Source organism: Podarcis vaucheri (genome assembly GCF_965113315.1).
Source record: "Podarcis vaucheri genome assembly, chromosome: 10".
Classification (NCBI taxonomy): domain Eukaryota; kingdom Metazoa; phylum Chordata; class Lepidosauria; order Squamata; family Lacertidae; genus Podarcis; species Podarcis vaucheri.
Window position 1 is genome coordinate 4,842,565 of NC_138748.1, and position 24,679 is coordinate 4,867,243.

Here is a 24,679-nt window from a genome sequence, read left to right on the forward strand (position 1 = left end):
ACTTTGCAACATGTTATATGGAGTTCAGCTTGTTTTTATTAAGTGCCACTGCACAAGATATGTCTTCTGCACTCTTTTTAGGGAGGCTCATAGCCAAACAGAGAAACGAAGAAGAGACAAAATGAATAACCTCATAGAAGAACTATCTGCTATGATACCTCAGTGCAACCCGGTGGCCCGTAAAGTGGATAAACTCACAGTATTAAGAATGGCTGTGCAGCACTTAAAGTCATTGAAAAGTGAGTTAAGAATGGTATAAAATATCCTGTTTTAAGTGTAAAAAAGTTGTACACCAGGGCAGAGTGACTTCCACAAATAGAAATACACAGTGTCCCTTTTATTGCTGTTGAAACAGACCATTGGATTTGATGTTAAATTTAGAACAGTTTTCCACTGCTTTAAGTATTTATGAAAACGGAACCTGAAAGATGTTAATACTGTAATTATTATTATTATTATTATTTTATTATTTATACCCAACCCATCTGACTGGGTTTCCCTAGCCACTCTGGACGGCTCACAGCATATATCAAAACATACAAAAACATCAAACATTAAAAACTTTCCTAAACAGGGCTGCCTTCAGGTGTCTTCTGAAAGTCAGATAATTGTTTAATTCCTTGACATCTAAAGGGAGGGTGTTCCACAGGGAGGGTGCTACTACTGTGAAGGCATTCTACCATTTTCTTCTCTATGTTTATATCTGTTTAAGACTTAAAATTTGCTCTCTGTGGGTCATGGGTAGGCAAACTAAGGCCCGGGGGCCGGATCCGGCCCAATCACCTTCCATATCAGGCCCGCGGATGGTCCGGGAATCAGTGTGTTTCTACATGAGTAGAATGTGTCCTTTTATTTAAAATGCATCTCTGGGTTATTTGTGGGGCATAGGAATTCATTCTTTTTTTCCTTTCATAATATAGTCCAGCCTCCCACAAGGTCTGAGGGACAGTGGACTGGCCCCCTACTGAAAAAGTTTGCTGACCCCCTGCTGTGAAAGAGAATGGAAAAAAGAGTTTTCCACACTCTTTTGTCTCAGCTTTCACTTGCAAACCTTTATGACCAGTTTGCATTTTTAAAAGTGAAAATGCCAAACAAGTCTTGTCGTGTGAGCATATTTGTGGGGCGTTTTCCCGCTAGTAAATCAATGACTTGGTGTGAAATCTCTTTATCTGCCTTTGGTCTTCTTTTAGAAATTAATTTATCATTTATCATTTTGCAGGTTCTTCTAATTCTTACTCAGAAGTCCGCTACAAGCCTTTTTTTTTACAAGATGATGAACTTCAACACTTAATTCTTAAGGTAAGTAAAGAAAGGTCAGGAATTGAGTGTTATTTCAACAGTAATTGCTTCATACTGCATTATTAACTTTCTTTGCCTTTCTCCAAGACAACCTCAAGATGACTGAGACTGATATATTAATCAAATATAATAATACATTAAGAACTATTAAAAGCTACTTCCAGGTGATTCAAGCTGCTGCCCCTCTCCTCATTCTACATGTAAACTGAAGAGGGCATGACAAGTTTTCTGTCATTTCTGCTGCCTCACAAACAAATCATTCTCCAAGATTGACTTCTTCAAATTGGATCTTTGTGGTGACAATATGAATTTTAATGTTTTTAATCCTCTGGAAGGGAGGGACATAAACACACCTGAACCAGACCAGAAATGGAACATCCTCTCTATTATAGAGACACAACACCATGCTCACCATTGCCTGGGCTGAGAGTTTCTTCAGGCTTTCTGGGCCTTGGAGAGCCTGCTCACTCACCTCTCTGTTTCTTCGAGCCTGAAGTATTCTAGCGGGCTGCCATACAGGGCACTCTGCTCTGCTCAGGATTCTGAAGGTCTAGCCATAACAGATGCATTAACAGTAGACCTGCTGGCCACCTACAGATTAACTGAGCACTGCAGCATGAAGGACGTACTCTGCACAGCAATGGTGTCTCCTCCAGTTTTAGTCCTCACATAAGCGCATTGCAAACCCTTAGGTTTGTCACCTCCCCCCCCCCATTTATTTGAATGACTTGGTTTAATTCCAATCTGTGCTTTTCTTGCCCTCTAAAATTGTTTCCTGTTTTCCTGGTCCAGTTTTGGGTTCACACAATAATCCCTATTTCATATTCCTACTTTATTTTACATTCATATATATGTTCATATTGTACCAGATCCAGGAGCTCTTGGATGAAACAATTTTCTAGATCCATTTGAATCAGCGTTAAGGCCTGGCTTTGGTACAGAAACTGCTTTGGTTGCCCTTTATTATTACCTCTGTTGGGAGAGAGACAGGGGGAATGTGTTCCTGTTAATTCTTCTTAACTTCTCAGCGGCTTTTGATGCCATCGAACATGGTATCCTTCTGGAGCAGATGCCTGAGTTAGGGGTGTGTGGCACCACTTTGCGGTGGTTCCAGTCCTACTTAAATGGTCATTCCCAGAGGGTGTTGCTTGGGGAGTGTTTTTCAGCCCTCCGGAGCCTTCAATGTGGGGTTCCTCAGGGCTCCATCCGATTCCCTATGCTGTTCAACATCTACGTGAAACTGCTGGGTGGGCTTATCCAGAGGTTTGGAGTACATTGTCAGCTGATGGCACTCAGTTCTGTTTCTCCTTTACATCTGCAGGTGAGGCAGTGGAAGTGCTGGGCAGGTGTCTTGGATGAGAGCCACCAAACTGAAACTCAGTCCAGATAAGACTGGGGCACTGTGAGTGGGCGGTTCCCTAGAGCAGATGGCTGGGAGGATGCCTGCTCTTGACAGGGTTATACTTCCTCTGAAGGAGCAGGTTTATAGCTTGGGCGTACTCCTGGGACCTTTGCTATCACTTGAGGCTCAGGTGGCCTCAGTGGCGCGGAGTGCCTTCCATCAGCTTTGGCTGGTGGCCCAGCTACACCCATATCTGGACAGAAATAGCCTAAATACTGTTGCCTATGCTCTGGTAACCTCGAGGTTAGATTACTGCAATGCATTCTATGTAGGGCTGCCTCTGAAGATGGTTCGGAAACTTCAGGTAGTGAAGAAGTCAGTGGCCAGGTTGAGCATATTACACTGATCCTTGTCCAACTGCACTGGCTACCAGTTAGTTTCTGGGCCCAGTTCAAAGTGCTGATTTTTATTTATAAAGCCTTAAATGGCTCAGGACCACAATACCTCAAGAACCGCCTCTCTCCATATGAACCTACCCAGACCCTGAGATCATCTTCTGAGGCCCTTTTTCATGTGCCACCTCCAAAAGAGGTCCGCAGGGTGGCAACACAAGAACAGGCCTTCTCTGCAGTGGTTCCCCGTTTATGGAATGCTCTCCCCAAGGAGGTTTACCTGGGGCCTTCATTATACACCTTTAGGTGCCAGGCAAAAATGTTCCTCTTTAACCAGGCCTTTAGTTGACTGACATTCAATGTCCTTTTAAAATGTGTTGGGGTGGGGGAATTACTGAGTTGTTCTTTTTTATTTATTTGTCTTTTGTGGTTTTATATTGTGCTTTTATCCTGTGAAACACCCTGAGGCTTGCAATTATAGGGCAGTATCCAAATTCAATCAATCAATCCATCAATCCATACTTTGATAAGACACCAGAAGGGATGTCATCTGACTCCCGTATGGTATTCTTGTGCCACATCACATGTATTATAGTCATCCCTTCAATGTCATCAGTTGTATGTTGACCAAACCTCTCTGGCAGAGGGAATGGAGACTTCCAATTCTGTCCCTGCCTAATGCTTCCCAGGTCCAGTCTTTGGAGAGAACAGAATATAGAATCCTGTATACCACAAAATATATAAATCCTCCCAGATATTGTTTTTAATGTATGTGCTCATTCTGATCCTGGTGGATTCAGTGGGTTTACCATATCAGTTGATTCATTAGTTGAATGCTTATTCTGAACCAGTGACACTTTCTTTTAACAGTGCTTTTTCAGTTAAGGTTCAGTAGAGACTTTAAGATAATGCTTCAGGTTCTATTCTGGGGTTTGGGGCAGGTTCAAGTTCAGTTTGACTCCCTGCTTTAGACAATCCTGAGTTGGATCCAAGGTTCTCTTCCTAAGATAGAATGAACCTCCCTCTGACATTAAAATAGAAAGAATGTCCCTCTGACATTGGGAGAGAAACTCTGGATCCAAGCTGTAATGATATTAAAGATAAAAAGCCAGAATTTTGAATTGTGCTTAGAAACACACAAGGATCCAGGAAACATGTTTTTAACTAACATAATATGTTCAAATCAATGCTGCAATCTTAAGTTATTAAAACTACTGTTGACATAATTTATTTTTCTGTCTCCTGAGATCTTGTTTTTTCTGCCTATAAACGTGTGTGTTTTCTCTCTCTCTCAATTTACAGGCTGCTGATGGGTTCCTCTTTGTGGTTGGATGTGACAGAGGGAAAATCCTGTTTGTTTCAGAATCTGTTTTCAAGATCCTTAACTATGACCCAGTAGGTGACTTTGTGTACTAAATACTGGATGTAGACAGTATTTCACAGCAAAATATTTAGTATAACAGTTTCTTTAAGTATTACTAATTGCCCTGACAAGTGCCACCCCTACACCCTTCACCATCACACATGCATTACCATTTTTTACTTTCAGAGGTTTTTGTAAGCTGCCCTGGAGACATGGAGGACAAAGCTATTAACATCTGCTAGCCACTGTGGCTTTGTTCTACCTCCCCTGTCAGATGCTGTATGCCTCAATACCGGTTTCTGGGAACTGCAGGTGGGCAAAGTACTGTTGTTCTTCTGCCCTGCTTGCTGACTTCCCTGAGGCATCTGGTTGCTAACTGAGAACATGGTTCAGGAGTAGATAAGCCATCGACCTGATCCAGTAGGTTCTTGTTGCATTTGAAGGACAGGGGATATATTCACAAAACAAATAAACACACCTTTCCCGTTAATGACTGTTGCAGGAGTTCTTCAATCACATGTGGCTCTTCCCCATTAGTGGCTGACAGTGGACAAGCTTCACCTGCATGTTATTATAGTCGTCGTTGGCACCACCACCTAGTTGTTACCTTACCTCTGAATTTCAGAATTGCACGATGTTACTTAAATAGTTTGCCAGCCAGTGCTCTCTGCTATAATGTGAAAATATCTGATATTGTTTAAATGCAGTTTTCTTTGAAAACAAACCCAAATGCTTCATTCAACAATCCATTATAGTGACTGTGAGTGTGTGACAACACACACACACACACCTTAGCGTTTACAGTGAAGTACTTTTAAGTACTCAGTGTTCTTCAGTATACTTGTGTCTTTTTGTTTGTGAACGAGATTTGTAATGCACAGCTTATGAGGTAACAATGTTGTGTTCCATTAGACGAGTTTGATTGGGCAAAGTCTTTTTGACTATCTTTTTGACAATCTTTTTTGACAATCTTTTTTGACAATCTTTTTGATTGGGCAAAGTCTTTTTGACCCGCGTCCCGCAACCGCGGGTGGCGCTGTGGGCTAAAGCCTCAACGCCTAGGGCTTGCCGATCGAAAGGTCGGCGGTTCGAATCCCCGCGGCGGGGTGTGCTCCCGCTGTTCGGTCCCAGCGCCTGCCCACCTAGCAGTTCGAAAGCACCTCCGGGTGCAAGTAGATAAATAGGTACCGCTTACCAGCGGGAAGGTAAACGGCGTTCCGTGTGCGGCTCTGGCTCGCCAGAGCAGCGATGTCACGCTGGCCACGTGACCCGGAAGTGTCCCCGGACAGCGCTGGCCCCCGGCCAATAAATGTGAGATGGGCGCACAAACCCCACAGTCTGTCAAGACTGGCCCGTTCGGGCAGGGGTACCTTTACCTTTACCTTTTACTTTTAAGTACTCAGTGTTCTTCAGTATACTTGTGTCTTTTTGTTTGTGAACGAGATTTGTAATGCACAGCTTATGAGGTAACAATGTTGTGTTCCATTAGACGAGTTTGATTGGGCAAAGTCTTTTTGACTATCTTCATCCAAAGGATGTTGCCAAAGTGAAGGAGCAACTTTCATCTTCAGATGCTTCTCCCAGAGAAAAGCTAATAGACACCAAAAGTAAGTCTTCACCTAAAATTGCTTAGATGTCATGATTTAGCTGTATGTACATATAGCCATGTTCCTGCAGTTCTTATTTATATGAGCTAAATCATGAGTGCTTGGTTGTACTTAATGTGGAAGACTTTAAGACAACTGAAAGTGCCCCAAGAAGCATGTTTTTTGATAATGTCAAGAAATAATTTTAGATATGTAGCAAAATCAGTCATGTCATTTTTACCAGGCACGCTGGTTTATTGTGTGTGTGTTTAGTCAGTAGAAAAACCTGGTGTAGTCTAGCGTAGGATAAAATGCTTCACTACCAAGAATCACTGTATTTAAAAATGTTACATGCCATTCCTAATGTAATCAGATACTGTTTCTACCATATACATTATGTAACTTGTAACTGGTTTTTGTATGAGCATCCTCAGAAACCTTTAAATGTTCCTACCAAATTAGTGGTTAAAGCTATATGGAGTTCAAATTCAAACTTCAGTCATACTGTATCATCGTGCATAACATTGGTTGGGTTGTAAAATAGATTGCTGCTTTCCCCCTCTTGAGTTACTTTAACCATATTTCTTCATTTTCATATTTTAACTCTTCAAAGGTTTCTAAGCTATATATGCTGAAATTTCAGAAACAATATGAAAGTATCTTGGAAGCATGTGAAAGCTGAATAGTGTTTTTATTTCACATGCCAAGTATTTTTGTGTGTTTTGTTCCTTTTTAAACTTTAAAAGCCGGTTTGCAAGTTCACACAGATTTTCAAGCTGGGTCATCATGTCGTCTGTATTCTGGTGCTCGCCGTTCATTTTTTTGTCGAATAAAGTGTATAAAAACTGCAGTGAAAGAAGAAAATGAGTCCTTGCCAAACTCAAAGACGAAAGGTATTTCTAAATAAGTGAATAATATTTTATTTCAAGTGCTGTATGTGTTAAATCATAATGTGCTTGAATTATTTTTGTATGATTTGAGGCTGCATTTCTGTACACATTTAAATAGAAGTTACTCCATCAAGTTTAATGGACTGACTTACAAGTACACATATATTGGTTTGCACTGTAAGTGATGTAAAATTGTAGAATCCATGAGAATAATATGCTTCTGGAAACATGAAATGGTTTCCTGAAAGGCATTTAATAGGATTTAAGTTACCAGGACTACAGCAAATATAAAGGTTTCTCAAAAGCTGTTAAGAAATTGGGCAAGCTCTGCAATTGCACAGTGTGTGCCTGAATCATTCTTTTTTTATATATGTCTGTAGAAACTTGCCTACATAGGACAATGACTATATTTTAGTAGAATATGGTAATAGCTGGTTTCCTTAAATTTAACCATTTTTTATTGGTTTAATTGTGAGACCACATACCTTATTTTAAAAAAATGCAACTTCAACCTCAGCTTTTCCCCATTCTTACTTACTTGTGCGAGTGTATTTCAGAATATGATCTTTTAAAAATATTACAGCTGTGTTATTTATTTCACATGATTTGTATACCACCTGATTCTAATAAAACCTCAAAGCTGCTTACAAAAGCTGTAAGAAGTGGACTTCAGCATTCAAAATACCTAAAACAATAGTTGGAAATAAATTAACTTCAATCTAAATTTATTACCCTCCTTACTTACTTAAACTTCATGTCTGTGGGATGAATATTTCTGTGCTACATCTGTTGACTTTATTAAAGAAGAAATGGCTGTCACTAGAATCAGCATTGTATTTGGTGGTCCTATGCTAGTTCAGTAGGGGACTGACATCCTGGCCTGCATTAATCCAGGCATAGCATTTGGGTTGTAACAAAGTTCCACTGCTGTAATCTGGATACTTGTACAGAGTAACAATATTCATTTTATATGAATGAGGTAGTTTTTTGGTTGCATCTTGAGGAGAGTGTTTGATCCGAACACCAAATAAATTCATTTTATCACAATTGTAACATGGACAGTTTAGTAATAATTTCAGTAGTATTTTACCAACAGTTAGGATTGAATAGATAGTTTCTGCAAGATAGACAATTCCACACATGCATGTCCTAATGGGATTAAATAATAATAATCCTGCCTCTGTTATATCAGGGGTGGGAAAACTTTTTCAGCCGGAGGGACGCATTTCTTCTGGGCAATCTTCTGAGGGCCACATGCCAGTGAGTACAAAAGGCAGAGCAATCAATGAAAATTTCACCTTTGTACACTGGACTAGTTTCTGCAAGCCCCCCTGCAACTCTCTCAATCCTCCATCCTGCACATTGCAGCCAGGCAAAAGCCCTTGGGAGGAGTGTGAAGCAGGAGCAGTGAGGGATGTGGCCTGGGGAGAGTCCTTCGGGCCAGAGGACTGCAGCACTGCGTTTGGCCTCCAGGCCTGAAGTTCCTCACCCCTGTATTATATTAATACAGCAAGTACCATTTTGGGAATTTCACTAGTTTACCTATCATTACAATCCAGATTTTTCAGCACACTTTTGTGAATGTAGACAACCACTGGTATCAGTATTTTGCAAGTCTTCTTTTGTGGTGTAGTGTTGCTGAATGTACTGAGGACCCAGTGCTCTTATTTTAAAATAAATGCAGTGTGTCTACTTTATGTATGTTACCTTGAAAAAATGAGGAACTAGAAAGATACTGGATCCCTATTATCTTTCTAGTTCCACATTTTCCAGCACTTTTCTATTTGCCTGGGAAACCTTAGAATACTCTGTAGGCAGTAAGAGCTGAACAATACCCCACTGAAGCCTACCTTCACTTCAAGTGAAATAGTGCAAGCATATTGCTATAACAGCATCCTAAGCAAGTCAGTTCCACAGAGCAATGCATAAGATTGTGATGTTTTACCTGATATAATGCTCATTGTTTCTCACAAATAATTTGTACATGTGCCTTGCACTAAATATGGCCAAGGCTTTAGAACCAAACTATGATATATGATGTGCGTGTTTCTGGACTGTAGCATTTGAAACTGAAGATGTGGGGTTCATGTTTCAATGTTCCCCATTTTGGGGAGATGAGAAACCTTTGCAATTATGCCTTTATGTATCCAAATGAAAGATAAATAGAATTTCCTCTTCGTTCTCTTTCCTGATTTCCCCATATTTTTGTATCGGAGAGGGACATTAAGTTAATAGGCTCAAGCTCAAAGTCCCTTCTGCAGTTTATCTGGCTCAATGTAAATCATATCACTTTTGAAATCAAACAGTATTGTACTGGAAAGCAGTCTCCATTACTAAACTATTAAATTTTCTTCTTATATGTAAGAACACGTTTTTATTGCCAGCACCTATGACTTACCTTCTCAAATCATTTGTAAGATTAGAAGTACGCTTCCACAGGTAAGCCAAACCTAAACAGTGTTTTTTTAAAAAAAAACTATAACAAATTGACACTACAGTCTTGAATTTAATAATTGTTTAGCTCATGCCTTTAGGTTAGTGCAAAATGTAGCTTCTGATGATTTTAGAAAAGAAATTGAAAAACTGTTTTGTGTTTGTAATAAATTAGATCTTAAAAAGTACTGTACTGTTCATTGCACCGGGTATCTGAAGAGCTGGCCTCCTAATGAAGTGGGAGCTGAAGAGGAGGGTGATGCTGAAAAAGACAGCAGTAACTTTAACTGCCTTGTTGCAATTGGGCGATTACACCCTTATGCTGTTCCACAAAAAAGTGGTGAGATAAAAGTCAAGCCAACAGAATTTGTAGCACGTTTTGCCATGGATGGAAAATTTGTTTTTGTAGACCAGCGGTAAGCATTTTTGTCTTTTTAATTTTAAGACAATAGCTCTTAAATTGTGTAAGGTTTCAGTATTTAGATAAGATCCCCTCCCACACTGCAGACTTCCTGTTAAGTTGCTGTTGCTCTATAAACTACTTCGGAGTCCTCTAGTTAAGTAAGACTTATTTAAAGTACTAGTTTCTAACAAAGGTTTTTTTTTATTTGATTTGATATGAACATTTACAAATAATCTCTGACTTCAAACTGATAGAAGTTTAAATAAAAAATCAAATGTTGTTTCAAAGTTGAATTCAATTTTAGAATTGTGGTGATGTTTCCTTTTATTAGATCTAATAATACAAAAGGATTACAATGTAGCATTTGTTCGTCCTTCTGTTTTGGCTATATATGTTAACTTTAAGTTTTAGTATTTTTTCCCCCAGAAACGAGCATCTGTTGCTTTTCGTATGCATGAGGGACCAGAGTAAAGTGTTTAAAAAGCCCGTTTCAGATGTTTTCAGAATCTGTAGTGTGTTCATGTTTTCTTTATAGTGCAACAGTTATTTTAGGATACTTACCACAAGAGCTTCTAGGAACTTCATGTTATGAGTACTTCCACCAAGACGATTACAGTCATCTAACAGAGAAACACAAAGCAGGTAAAGTATGGTAGTATTTTACTTCCTGCTACTGTTAACATTTTAAATTTGGAAGAAGAAAAAAATCCATCTTGAGTAGTGGCTCTGTAGTGAAGGTCATGCTTTGCTTGCAGAGCATTCCAGATTTGCATTTCTGGTACAGCTGAGGAAGAACTCTTGTCTGAAACTCTGGAAAGCCACTGCCAATCAATTGGGGTCCAGGGGCCCCTGGAGGTCCATGAAACACACCCAGGGGTCCACGGCCCCATCCCTTGCTTTCCCCCAACTATTTTTTTTGTCATTTTTGCATCGTAATACCACAAATTTTATGGTCTGTTTTAGCACTGTGTGATTTTTCAATATATTGGCCAAAATCGGTTTTGAATCATACTGTGATAATGATTTTGACTCAGCAGTGTATCACTCCTTGTGCGAGGGAGAGCAGGGCAGCCAATTTCAAGGCACCACTGATATCGCACGATGATCTCAGCCAATAATGCTGCTGATCTGAGCTCGCTTCCCTCATGCTGAGGAAGACCGTAGCAGCCAATAACATTGCAGCCTTTCCTCACGCTGAGGGAAAACAGGGCAGCCGATTGCCCTCACTTCAAGGCACCATGGCGTTACCTTTCCCTGGTGCTGAGGCTGAGCAGATTTTCTCAGTCCGCAGGAAAGCAGCAGCCACAGTGGACCTGCATCTTCACTGGCTGCCACCAGTGACGGCGACTTGGTGCACCCCCATCCCCTGCCACTCAAACCATGCGGTGGAGGTGGTTTCCTCTTCCTCTCCTCCCCCCACCCACCTGATCTCCATGGCTGTTCCTTCTCTCATCCCCATGCCTGATCTGCACGCACTTCACCCACCGGATCTCTGTGACTTCTCCTTCCCTCATCTCTACACCTGATCTTCATGCATCCCACCTGCCCACTCTGTGATTACTCCTTCCCTCATCCCTACACCTGATCTCCAGTTTCAGTGATACATCGGAATATCATGATGTTTAGCTGCTGATACATCACAATGTTGAAAACCAGGTATTGCTCAGCCCTAGTCTGGTTTTTTTTTGTATACCTAAAATCCTTTGCTTAGTATGGGCTATCCCACATTTTGTTCAAAAAATTGCTTTGCAGAGGTAGCTGCCATAGAGTTATCAAAATTCTCAAAAGTATGGTGTCCTTGCAGTGGCTTTTGAAAAATAGGGGATCCTCAGTAATTAGCTAATTGGGAACCACTGGTGTAGACCAAAGGTGGGGAATATTTTTCAGCCTGGGGGTTACATTCCCTTCTGGTGGTGGCAGGATCAGAGACAAAAATGAGTGGAACAATACATGTGAATTTAACCTTTGTAGTACTGTATAGGCTAGTTTCTTCATATTCACACATCCCTCTCCACCCAGACAAGCAAGAAGCGTTATCAGAGTTCACAGCCCTATTCCTCCCAGGCAAAAATACTTGAGGAGGGTGAAGGTTTGGTGAAGGGTGTGGCTCAGGTTGGTGTGTTGCCTTGGGAAAGCCCAGAGACCCTTCACTGGTATAGAATAGTAAGCTGTATGGAATAGAGGTCTGACTGGTATAAGGCAGTTTCCTGTGTTGCTTCCTACTGGAAGCATAAATAAATAGTGCCTGGGAAAGCCCTACTTCCCTCAAGTTCACTTTCCTGCCTTCAACACAAGGTGGTGATGCATCCCAGTTTGATGAGCTACTACCAGCAGCAAGAACTACCCTTCAGGTAGGAACCAATGTTTCTTTTTCCAGCCAGAGAAATAACATTTTTAAAGTGTTCTTTACTCTCACTTCTGGCAAGATGGGAGAATGACCAAGCATCCAGAACCATGGTTTGCTGTCATTGCTATATGTGGCCACTTTTTCTTTCATCAGAAATTGATTCATCACCTCTTACATTTTAGCAAGTTCCCTTTTTCTTCCTCTGTTTCTCATTCATTAAATGAATAATCATGAGAATCATGTTATCAGCATCATAGGGATGATGTCTTCTGAATGGTCTTTATGCAGCCTAATGTTTTACAGTTGCTGTGTGAACATAGGTTTAGTTGAAACACATTTAAACACTGGTTTTGTTCATAACTTGTTTTATATTTCCCCCAGTGCTTCAGAGCAAAGAAAAGATATTCACAAACTTCTACAAATTCAGAGCAAAAGATGGCTCTTTTGTCACATTAAAAAGTCAGTGGTTTAGTTTCATAAATCCATGGACCAAAGAACTGGAGTACATTGTGTCAATCAACACAGTTGTTTCGTAAGTTATAGTTATTCATATAAGCTATGAATAAACTATTTTAAATATTTACCATACCTTAGATATTATTAAAAGACAAAGTTAATTAAAAGAATGCATGTGCATTCACTGCCTATGAGCTTGAATGTAAAAAAATAAGTTTCCTTTTGTATTTAATTACGCAATATTAATGCAGGTGGTCTATTTTGGTTCTGTCCTGCTGACCTTCATACTGATATAATGTCACCTTGTATGCTAGGACTTCAATTGTAAATAGAATAAATATTAATGTATTAATTTTTAAGCCAATTGCTGGCTCTACTGCCGCATAGCAAGTGCTAGGTAAAGGTAAAGGGACCCCTGACCATTAGGTGGTCCAGTCGTGGCCGACTCTGGGGTTGCGGTGCTCATTTGATAGCCATGTTCAAATATAGAAAAGGATGTCACATAGAGGAGGGAGAAAGGTTGTTTTCTGCTGCTCCGGAGAAGCGGACACGGAGCAATGGATCCAAACTACAAGAAAGAAGATTCCACCTAAACATTAGGAAGAACTTCCTAACAGTAAGAGCTGTTTGACAGTGGAATTTGCTGCCAAGGAGTGTGGTGGAGTCTCCTACTTTGGAGGTCTTTAAGCAGAGGCTTGACAACCATATGTCAGGAGTGCTCTGATGGTGTTTCCTGCTTGGCAGGGGGTTGGACTCGATGGCCCTTGTGGTCTCTTCCAACTCTATCATTCTATGATCTCGCTTTATTGGCCGAGGGAGCCGGCGTACAGCTTCCAGGTCATGTGGCCAGCAGGACTAAGCCGCCTCTGGTGAACCAGAGCAGCACACGGAAACGCCGTTTACCTTCCCGCCGTAGCGATACCTATTTATCTACTTGCACTTTGATGTGCTTTCGAACTGCTAGGTTGGCAGGAATAGCAAGTGCTAGCTTTTATTAAAAGATATTCAGTTTTCCATTGCACCAGCCCATGTCAGGCTTGTTGTGTTGGATAAATAGATTGGATCTTTTCTAATTAGGATGGCAATCCTTACTTGGCAAATGTTAGGTTATCCCACCCTGATGTCCTCCAGATGTTTTGAACTGCAGTCTCGCCAGCCTCTGCCTCCATGGTCCTCCCCCAAGGGGTGGCGGGATCTGGCTGGGGGGAAGCTGGGGATGGGGATGGGGATGGTTCTCTATTGAAGACTCAAAAGCACAAAATAGTATGTGCACAGAGTAAGATAAGACACAAAAAAGAAGAAGAAACAAGAAATAGTACTCATGTAGGAAACATGTATATTATTTACATCTGGGAATGCTCCTTTGTGTAACTTTTCTGCTCTGGTGCATTTTAGAGATCATAACGAATCAGATGAGGAGGCACTGTTACCCTGCAGTTCCCTGTCTTCAGAAGGCAAGTACACATGCTTACAGTGAGAATGATACACACAATATTACATAAAACAAATGGGAGCTTCACACTGGGCACATTACTAAAAAAATAAAAAATAAAAATCCTGATACAAGCTGCAGACTTGTCTGTTAAATTAATAAAGTGACCAGCATATGAAGAGGCAGGCAAATACCTCTATGAACTACAAGGTATTAAGAGCCCTCCCCCAAATATCAGTTCCCACCTCCCCACTTTGCATTGCAAATAGTTTGTGAAATTGTGTACGTCCCATACCTTTAAAGCACACCCATCCTGCCCCAAGAATCCTGGGAACTGTAATTTACAGGCTACAATTCCTAGCATTCTTTGGTGGGTGGGTGTCTTAAATATGCTTTAAAGCCTTGGTGTGCATGCAACCAGAATAAAATTTCAAAAAACAGTATGTTTTTGTGGCACAGGAAATTTGCAGTCCTTTTAACCCTTTGTTTTTAGTTCCACAGTGAGACAACGTTGTTAGATCAGGGACCATGTCAACTATCACTTATCAATAGTAGAATACAATTTTTATTATTTAGAATATTTCTTTCTTGCCTCTTGATCAAATGTTTCTCACACATTAGTAACACCTGCTGTGAATAATGTTAAGGCATTAAAAGATTTTAAAGAACTAGCCTCATTGGTTGCAGCCTTTTTGCTACAATATTTTGACACTTGTTTCTTTATATGGTGATGTCTATACACACCACTTATAATTTAGATGATGGCAGTGCCACTTGTTTCACCAGCATGTTGTGGCTAACCTTTAACACCAGTGTGGCGTAATGGTTAGAGTGCTGGACTGGGACCTGGGAGAGGAGGGTTCAAGGCCCCACTCAGCCATGAAGCTCACTGGGTGACTTTGGAGTCAGTCAGCATCTCCCAGCCTCTTCTACTTCACAGGGGTGTTGTGAGAATGAAATGGGGAGAAGCCAAGCCATATACCCCACCTTGAGATCTGTGGAAGATAAAGGTGGCATATAAACATAGCAAACAAAGCATCCTTCACATGCGTGAATGTGCAGACCTTTTATGAAGAGCAATATAAGGAGTGAAGTGCATTCACTCACCTTCAGTTTGATATGAAAATACCATATTAATCAAAGGCCACCGTTGTTCCCTCCATGTGGCGTTGGACTGCATCAGCTTCAGTCTTATGGGCAGTGACTAGGAACGATGAGAGCTGAAGTCCAGAACCATCTGGAGGGGACCATGTTGACAACTGCTGTTCAAAGGCACCCCTTAACATTTACATACCCCACATAGAAGCTGTCTGGATGTACACACCTTCCCTTTCTTTTAAACCTGTGCTCTGCAGACAAATAACTCATAGATTTTTATTACGTGCGTCTTACTCTTGTAGGGTATAAGCTGATGGTGCAAGAGAAAAGTGAATTACAATTAATAATAATAATAATAATAATAATAATAATAATATAAAAGTTTATTTATATCCTGCCCTCCCCAGCCAAAGCCAGGCTCAGAGCGGCTAACAACATTAAAATAATACAACATGCTAAAATCATTTCATTATAAAATTAATTCAAATCAAATTAATGGCAACCATTGGGCTAGAGTTCTGTGAGGATTGCCAAAAGAGGGGGTCAGGCTGTGCCCTGGCCAAAGACCTGGTAGAACAGCTCTGTCTTTCAGGCCCTGCAGAAAGATGTCAAGACCCGCAGGGCCCTAATCTTTTCTGACAGAGCGTTCCACCAGATCGGAGCCACAGCCGAAAAAGCCCTGGCTCTGGTTGAGGCTAGCCTAACCTCTTAAAATTTTCATCATATTACTTCTGTGAAAAGATTGAAGTTTCTATCCTTGTTTATTATTTCAGAGCAAGGAGTTAGAATCCTATATTAACTGTAAAAAATAATAATACTGAAATTGAAAGTTACATTACATGAAAGGGAAAGCATTCCATCTATGTCATCAAAATTGAAACAAATGGTTGTGAATAGGATGTATTTATAACACAGTTAAAATTACTTTTAAGCGTTAAAACAGATAATCTGCCTCCCAAGCTTCTCTCAGTGCCAATGTAAACCAACAAGCATATAGAAAGAGAACCTGCCCAAGTGACGCTGCCACAAAAACCACACACATATACCATTTTTTGGGGGAAAGAAAAATAATATGTGAATTTACCACCCACCATCTCCCCACCACTCGCTCCTACCACCTATCTTCTCCTTCAACCCTATACTAGATACATTTTCTTACATGGAACATAACTAAGAAACTCAATGATAAAAAGAGAGAGAAAGACATTGCATGTTCTTTTGTAATTCAATAAATTTTTTAATAACAATTATTTCAATAAAATAAAATAGATAATTTGTTACAGTGGGAAATAGTGTAAAACTAAATAAAATCATCTTGATTCATTGTCTCTTAAAACATAGATACAACAAAACCACCATTTCTTGGTGTACCAGGGATGTCTACAGGAACTGTACTTGGGGCTGGAAGCATAGGAACCGAAATTGCAAATGAAGTCTTAGATTTACAAAGGTAATAACTTTTTTTTGCAGCAAATGCTAACCATTTTTTTGTATTTTAAAAGGTGAACTAACCATGGCCAAAACTGAAATAAAAACTTTAGAGGACCAGATTCTAGACTACTCTGAGGGATCCATTTCAAGAGCTAGGTCACCCTCTCATGCTAGTTGAAGGGTTTACAAAGGGAGAAAATTGTAAGTAAAAAGCATAAGGTGTTGAAACAAGTTACTTCTGAGAACCCTTGGACACCGGAAATTCAAATCTCTAAAGATCCCCTACCACCAGCCTGTAATCCCACATATTTAATAAAATGGGAGATCTGTTTAGTGGAGTGGATTGCCAACCCTTAATACTTTCACTTGAAATTAAAATAGGGAGCACTTGGGAAAATAACATGAGCCTGGACCATTTTAACAGTGGCTGATCAGAATCACGAGGTTCATTCTGAGGTCTTGCTTAATCTGTTTAGGCACCAGTCAAAAATTAAATTAAAACAAATAATCCAAATTTTTTTTGGGGGGGGGGTTGGTAGTCCTAAATAATGCATTGATCTGGCTTTAATTGTGATCCCTGAAGTCATGCCAACTGCCAGCTGAGTGTGAGGGCCAAAGTTCTTGAAGAGTTTCCAACTAACTATAATTAATGCATGGCCCTGACACACTTAATTGTGCACATGACCCTCACAGTGATAGCTGAAGTATGGAATTTGTCCTCACAAAATGTGATGTCCACCATCTCAGGGGGCTTTAAAAGAGGATTAGGCATATTCATTGAGGAACTGAAATATACTCAGAGTCACAAAGTGATTTCATGCTCTTTATTCAGCTCATAGTGGTGAGGAGGAATGAAAGTCCCCTCAAAGTATCTGCTTTATATACATTATTTACACAATGGGCTGCACATGATTGGCTAATTCTGGAATTCTACTGTAAGCCAATCAGATTGTGGATTCACTTATATCTGGAGCATGATTGGGTGGTTCCTGCCAACCAATCATACTGCTGCATTGTTCTAGGACCAATCAGACTGCTGCATTCTGAATCCTATTGTTCTAGGACTAATCAGACTGCTGCAGTTTGGATCCTATTCAACTCAGTACATAACAGGAACCATAGCAGTTATGTTCATAGGCCCCTGAATACCAATTGCTGGGAATGACAAGTGGACAGAGTGCTCATAAGTTCCATCTTGTGGGTTTTCCATAGGCATCTGGTTGCCCACTGTAAACAGGATACTGGATTAAATGGGCCTTTGGCCTGATCCACAAAGGCTTAGTACATCCTTTTGGTTCACTGGCATCCCATTCTACTAAAACTTTGCAGAACTAAAGAATCACTTAATCAGCTTAGCCCATAGTTTTAAACAACACAGCCACTTGATCATTTAGTCTGCATTTTAGGACTCTTTTATAGGACTGAATATGATCAAGTTCCTCCAGAGATGGAGGAACCTTGGAGGGAAGGGGTGGAGATCTTAAAGTGCAAATGTTGCTAATGTTTCTGATACAGCAGCACTAGTTAATAAATAATATCAAGTGTTTTAGAGGCCATATTGTTTGTGTTTGCCAAATACTTTGTGAGGAGGATTAAATGTCATCTTTTGTTTTTATCTAGGTTACATACATCTCCACCTCCTGGTGAGTTAAGTCCATCAGATCTGATGAGGAAGTCTTCTTCCCCAGTAGACGGTAGTGATGTGAGTATCCATAAGCCACTGGCCTCTAAGAAAGGCTATCTAATATCCCAGTAACTTGATTTGATCTTTCTTACTAGCCCTCTAAACATGTTACACACATGAAGAGAATCCGTGTATAGAGCAAGGAGAAGTGCCAAGCCTCTTGTCTCCCCCCCAATATCATGTCTGAAGATCTCCTATGTGGAATGCAGCTGCTAACGTGTAAAGGTTCTACACGAGAGGCCCAGCTGTGAGGCCCCATATGTGTGGGCAAATTGCTCCTGATGGGGGCTCTTCTGATGTCCATCCTCAACACACATTTTGGGCAGGGCTAGTAGCACAGTCCTCTTCTTTGGCTCCACACATGACCTCATGTAGCATGTGAAGGAGGCCGCTGTTATTTCATATTATAGCAAAACTTCTGTAACCAACTATGCTGTTTCCAAACGGCAACAACTCTTTCCTTTTGGGAGCCTGAAAGCTTCCGACTGTGGGATAGCTGAGTCAGTAGTGCTTGAGACCGTTAATCTCAGGGTTGTGGATTCAAGCCCCTTGTTGGGCAAAAGAGTCACGTTGCAGGGGGTTGGACTAGATGACCCTAGGGATTCCCTCCAACTTCTATGACTATAAACTACCTGGATAGGAGCAACTACTACTTCTTGGTAAGTATCCTCTGAAGCAGTTCAGTTAGGGGCCTGTTGTCATACTTTGTCAAGCTGTATTTTCAGCACAAAATTCTTTCTTTCTTTCTTTCTTTCTTTCTTTCTTTCTTTCTTTCTTTCTTTCTTTCTGATGGTTTTATTGTACTAAAGGCCAAAATCTATTTTAGAGGGCATTGCAAATACAGAATTGTTGCAGCTGTTATTCATTACATCAAGGATGGGAAATCTTTTTTCCCTAGAGGGCTGCATTCCCTCATAGCCAACCGTTCAGGAGCCACATGTAGGCAGGGCCAAATTGGGTGTAGCTGAAGGGGACAATTCCAGTCCACACTCATGCATATGCACCAGCATGCACACATATAACACACTCTTCAACATCGTCACATGTAACCAGACACATAACACACGTTCCTTCTTGGATGAAGAGGCAGTGCCTCCCTCCTTTGCAGATCTCACAGATTTCCTGCTGGTTTTTTAATTTTCCTTTGAGTTGTCTGTGAAGGCAGAGCTGGACAAAACATCACTTCCAATTGTTCTCACGTGCCTGCCATAATGGGCCAGATCTGGACTGTGGGCTGCCAGTTCCCTGCTCCTGCGTCACTTGTAAACAAAGCCATCTAATTTCGACAGTGTATCCCTATGAATCAGCATTGAAGAGTATTTGATTTCTGTAATATCATTTTTGTTGATTTCTGGCTATTGTCACCATTTTTGTGTGTGCTCAGGTGCCAAAGAGAGACATTCTTCAGCTGTGTCCTTCAGGAATATTAGATGTGGAAACCTCAGGGCAACACCAGGGCACTGTTCCACTCCCCAGCAATGAACCTCTTCTCAGTAAGCATCCCTTCTGTTTATTTCCTCTTGATGAAGTATTTGTAAGTCTCTGCAGAAGTAGATTGTGTAACTGAGGGTGTTTAGTTCCTACCAATTTTAGATTACCAGCGCTCCTGTTCATAGAATCCTTAGGTTAAAAGAAATAGATGTCACTGTGGATGCAGGTGATCCACACCAAAAAAAGGGAAGAAAACTGAAATCTTTCATTGAGCAAGCCCAGTCAGCTTAGAAATGCAGCTCACATATATTGGTTGACCACTGCCACCACGGGCAATATGATACTCATACCTGATACTTTGCATTCTGTCCATAGTGCTTTTATTTCTGTAAATTGACTCATCTCAAACTTCATTCTGTTTTGAAACAATGTTTCAGTAAAGAATGAAGGTAAATCAGAAATGCCTGCTCCCAATAAACGTCTTAAGCTGTTTAAGCATAAAATATAAATCCTCTGGATGTTCTTAAAATAAAAGTTATTTTAACAGAACTGAATAAAGCCTACATTTAATATGTACATTTTTAATGTGTGTTAAGATGCCTCTTTTTCAATGCAAAAGTGATAGGGCTTTTAAGGAAAGCACTCGTTAGAAATCTGTTAATATTTTAAGGTTTCCTTTTTCTGGTAACATAAATTCAAGCTCGTCAGAATCTTCTCAGCAGGGCATTTTGAACCACCCCCGTAAGGAACATTGAGCAGCAGTTTACCATGTGGCAGAGTTAAGCTCTCTATTCAGAGGCAAAGAGCTGCGGTTTAGAGGTGGAGGGGTCTGCTTTGGCTGCAGAAGACCTCTGGTTCAGCCAGGTAGGGTTGGGAACCCTCTGTCTGAACTCCTGGAGAGCAGCTGCCAGGCAGTACAAATTGTGTTTTCATTCCTTGTATCCCAATCTTGGCTATCTTGCAGCATGTGCAAGGAAATACAGATGTGATGTGTAAAGTTATTTGTGCCAAAAGGATGTTGCTTGTTTCAGAGTAAACAATGAATTGCAGAGGCTGATTTTTGCATAAAGTGGTGTCATTTTTGGTTTTTTTTCTTAGGTGATGCTTCTCAACTGGATTTTGATGCAGTTTGTGAAAATGACACTGCAATGGCTGCTCTTATGAATTACTTGGAAGCTGAAGGAGGTCTGGGCAATCCAGCAGAGCTCAGTGACATGCAATGGACTCTTTAGTATTACACAGCTAAGAAGGAATTTAAGCTATTTTGATGCACAAAAATAATAATCTGTTCTCTAGTACTGTACTAGTACCTTTTAAGACTTTAATTCAAATTTACAGTATCTATATTTTAAAATGACTTTGGCCTTATTCTCAGTCATTTTGGCTGCATATGTTGAAAACATGTAATTTTTTAAAAATGACACAGGACCTCAATTTTGTTACTGATATACTTGTTGACTGGAATCTTAAAACAGTTATATTTTTACAAAAAAATTTAAAAGAGAATCTACTGTAAAATGGGCATAGAGATTTTGTTCTGAAATATTCCTGTCTATTTATATGTGTTTTCCTTGTTCCTAATTTATTACTGCTACTTGAGTAGCAGTACTGTACTTGAGTACTGTACTAGAACTAGACTTTTTATGTCCATTCCTGGAGGAGCTCAAGTCCTTAAGATATTTTATTTTTGCTGTTGGATTGTTTGAACCCAGGGATCAAGAAACAAGGAATGGAAGTTTCTTACAAAGTGAGCAGTCATTCATATTGATCATGAAATTGTGCATTGTTCCAGTGTAAAACTGCTACAGGAAAGACTTAAAACAACAAAATTTATTATTTTCTAGTGTTTGCAGTAGTGATAGAAAACATCTCTCTCTCTCTCTCTCTCTCTCTCTCTCACACACACACACACACACACACACACACACAAATTTTGAGCAGGGAAGCCAACGATCTTTCAGTAATATACTAAAATGCACTTGTCACCTTTGGAGTAGGTCTTGAGCACCCATGTATCTTTAATGCATAATATGGAAATCATATCTGACAATACCCAAGGTACCCAAGCCTTGAAGAAAATATAGATATACTAGAATTGTTTGTTTGTTTTTTCAGAGGGCTGAGTTTTGTAGTTTTACAGTTGCAACCCTATGCATGTCTACTCAGAAGTAACCCCCACTGAGTTCAGTGGGACTTACTTACCGGTAACTGTACAAGATTGTAGCATTGGCCATTAGTATTCCTGTTCTAGGCTCTGTATTATACAATACAGGCTGTCCATTTTGAATACATGCAAATGCTATGATTATGTTATGTGGGGATGTTCTAACACACTGTGCCACTGAAGTGCATTTTTTTCACATAGTGAGAGTCCTTCTGAAAATGTGGAGTACTGGTCCCCTGCCATAAAGTAATTTAAACTTGAACATGCAGATTTGAACTTTCAAATTTGAACTTTAGAAAAACAATTACTGCCTATACTAAATAGCAATTTATTTTAAAATTCTAAAGTCTTTACTTTAAATATGATATCTCCACGAGAATAGTGAGTAAGATTAGATTTTTTTCGTATATAATGTACTGTGTAAGTCTATATGTGAAGACACCTTCACACATTCATGAAATAGATACATGCATCAGTAATGTACTAGCAATTGGTGAGGCCATGTGTAATCAGTGTTTTGGGGGTCATTTATAATATGTTATATGCAGTACCTGTATAATATTTGCCTTTTCCACATTATGGATTATACTGCAAGTATACTGCATAGAACTGCTAAATTTGTAACTTGTGAAACATACCAGGGAAATAATTCTAGGGTGAGAAATTGTGAGTAGTTATGCCCAATAGCCACTAGAGGTCTTACTTGTACTGTATTGTAACAGCATTAATGTATGAATCATAGAATCATAGAGTTGGAAGAGACCACAAGGGCCATTGAGTCCAACCCCTTGCCAAGCAGGAAACACCATCAGAGGACTCCTGACATATGGTTGTCAAGCCTCTGCTTAAAGACCTCAAAAGTAGGAGACTCCACCACACTCCTTGGCAGCAAATTCCACTGTCGAACAGCTCTTACTGTCAGGAAGTTCTTCCTAATGTTTAGGTGGAATCTTCTTTCTTGTAGTTTGGATCCATTGCTCCGTGTCCGCTTCTCTGGAGCAGCAGAAAACAACCTTTCTCCCTCCTCTATGTGACATCCTTTTATATATTTGAACATGGCTGTCATATCACCCCTTTACCTCCTCTTCTCCAGGCTAAACATGCTCAGCTCCCTTAGCCGTTCCTCATAAGGCATCATTTCCAGGCCTTTGAGTTGCACTGATAGCCATATAATGTTGCAGTACATATATGAAAGGGTAGAGACAATCATTTTAGGTTTATTTAATCTCTAGAAAATGACAGGACATTTTCCATTGGATGTAACTTTTTCCAGCCTCACTATTTTTGTTAGAATCATAGAGTTGGACAGTCTTTAAACCTCTTTTGTTGACCGCCAAAGAAAGAAGTTGGAAGGAATCCCAAGGATCACCTTGCCCAACATCCTGCAATGCAGGAACCTCAGTTAAAGCATCCATGACAGGTGGCCACCATCCAACCTCTCCAAGGAAGGAGGGGCCACCAAACTCCCCAGGAAGTCTGTTCCACTGTTGAACAGCTCTTACTGTCAGAATGCTCTTCCTGGTGTTCAGTCGTCATCTCCTTTCTTGCAGCTTGAATCCATTGGTTTGGATCCTGCCCTCCGGAGCAGGAGAAAACAAGCTTGCTCCATCTCCCATGTGACAGCCCTTTAGATATTTAAATATGGTAATCAGATCTCCTCTCAGGCTCATCTGGCCCAGGATAAACATACCCAACTCCATCAACCGTTCTTCATAAGGCTTGGTTTCAAGACCCTTGATCGCCTTCCTTTGCACATGTTCCAGCTTGCCAATATTCTCCTTAAATTGTGCCCAAAACTGGACACAGTGCTCCTGGTGTGGTCTGACCAAGGCAGAATAGAGTGGAAGTGCTACATCCCTTGATGGTGACACTGGACTTTTGTTGATGCAATCTAGAAGATCATTAGCTTTTTTTTGCTGCTGTTGACTCATAATACACTTGCGGTCAATTAAGATCCCTAGATCCTTTTCACATGTATTACTGGCAATCCAGGTGTCCTCCATCTTACATTTGTGCAGCTGGTTCTTCCTGCCCAAGTGTAAAACCATACATTTGTCCCTATTGAAATTCATTTTGTTAGTCTTGGCCCAGTTTTACAATCTCTTATATTGAATCCAGATTTTGTCACCTGCAGCATTAACTACCCCTCCCAGTTTGGTGTCATCTGCAGATTTGATGGGTATCCCCTCAATTCCTTCGTCCAAGTTGTTAATAAAGACATTGAACAACAAGGGGCCCAGGACAGACCCCTGCGTCACCCCACCTGTCACTATTTCCCAGGATGACAAGGAACCATTAGTGAGCACTCTTAGGGTTTGGTCAGTCAACCAGCTGCAAATCCACCTAACAGTTCCCTCATCCAGTCCACATTTTACCAGTGTCTCTACAAGAATATAATGGGGGACTTTGTCAGAAGCCTTACAGAATTAAATATAACACTGCTGTCTAGCTGGCAACAGAAGTTAGGGCCAGCAAGGAGGCCGGGACACTTCCCATGCCACGGGAGCACCAAGATGTAGTGCCCAGTGCCTGTGCACTTCCTTGCCTATCCAGAAATAGAAGTGAAACTGACAGTGGTGTTGTTGTTCCCCCTCTCCTTTTTAAGGAAAATACTAAAATCATGTACGTAGCTGTATATGGAGCATGTGTAAAAGGTTGCTGACAAAGCTAAACATGGCTCAAAATGCAGAGTAAGAATAAATGTCTCTAAGCAACCTCCAGCCCCTTGAATATATTACCTGCCCCCCTTTGATAAGCAATAATTTTTTTAAAGGGTGTGAATGGATGATCTGAAGCAATAAGGTTTGGCAGCAGAGCTTTTAAAGAGAATTATTGACCTCTTGGCTTCCCCATGACCCAGTACATTCTCATAGTGTCCATCTTGCAAAGCGAGTTGTTTTCCAGAGGTACAGGGTGTTGAAAGAACCT

The 24,679-nt window shown here is 40.5% G+C and overlaps 1 protein-coding gene across 2 annotated transcripts in view; it reads left to right on the forward strand.

Moving 5' to 3' along the window:
* The window catches only part of BMAL2 (basic helix-loop-helix ARNT like 2), a 36,833-nt gene extending 15,151 nt beyond the window's left edge, over nt 1–21,682 (forward strand). The window contains exons 4-16 of one of the 2 annotated variants that reach the window (XM_082240125.1): nt 82–239; nt 1,220–1,299; nt 4,336–4,428; nt 5,886–6,003; nt 6,729–6,875; nt 9,481–9,721; nt 10,244–10,350; nt 12,437–12,587; nt 13,907–13,965; nt 16,383–16,491; nt 18,093–18,174; nt 19,541–19,649; nt 20,686–21,682. In XM_082240125.1, coding sequence (XP_082096251.1) covers nt 82–239; nt 1,220–1,299; nt 4,336–4,428; nt 5,886–6,003; nt 6,729–6,875; nt 9,481–9,721; nt 10,244–10,350; nt 12,437–12,587; nt 13,907–13,965; nt 16,383–16,491; nt 18,093–18,174; nt 19,541–19,649; nt 20,686–20,819 — 1,588 coding nt within the window. In that variant the 3' untranslated portion in view covers nt 20,820–21,682. Of the gene's footprint in view, nt 1–81; nt 240–1,219; nt 1,300–4,335; nt 4,429–5,885; nt 6,004–6,728; nt 6,876–9,480; nt 9,722–10,243; nt 10,351–12,436; nt 12,588–13,906; nt 13,966–16,382; nt 16,492–16,543; nt 16,897–18,092; nt 18,175–19,540; nt 19,650–20,685 lie in introns of those variants that run through there. The other variant, XM_082240126.1, reaches the window with a different exon arrangement.
* Nucleotides 21,683–24,679: the final 2,997 nt, after the last annotated feature.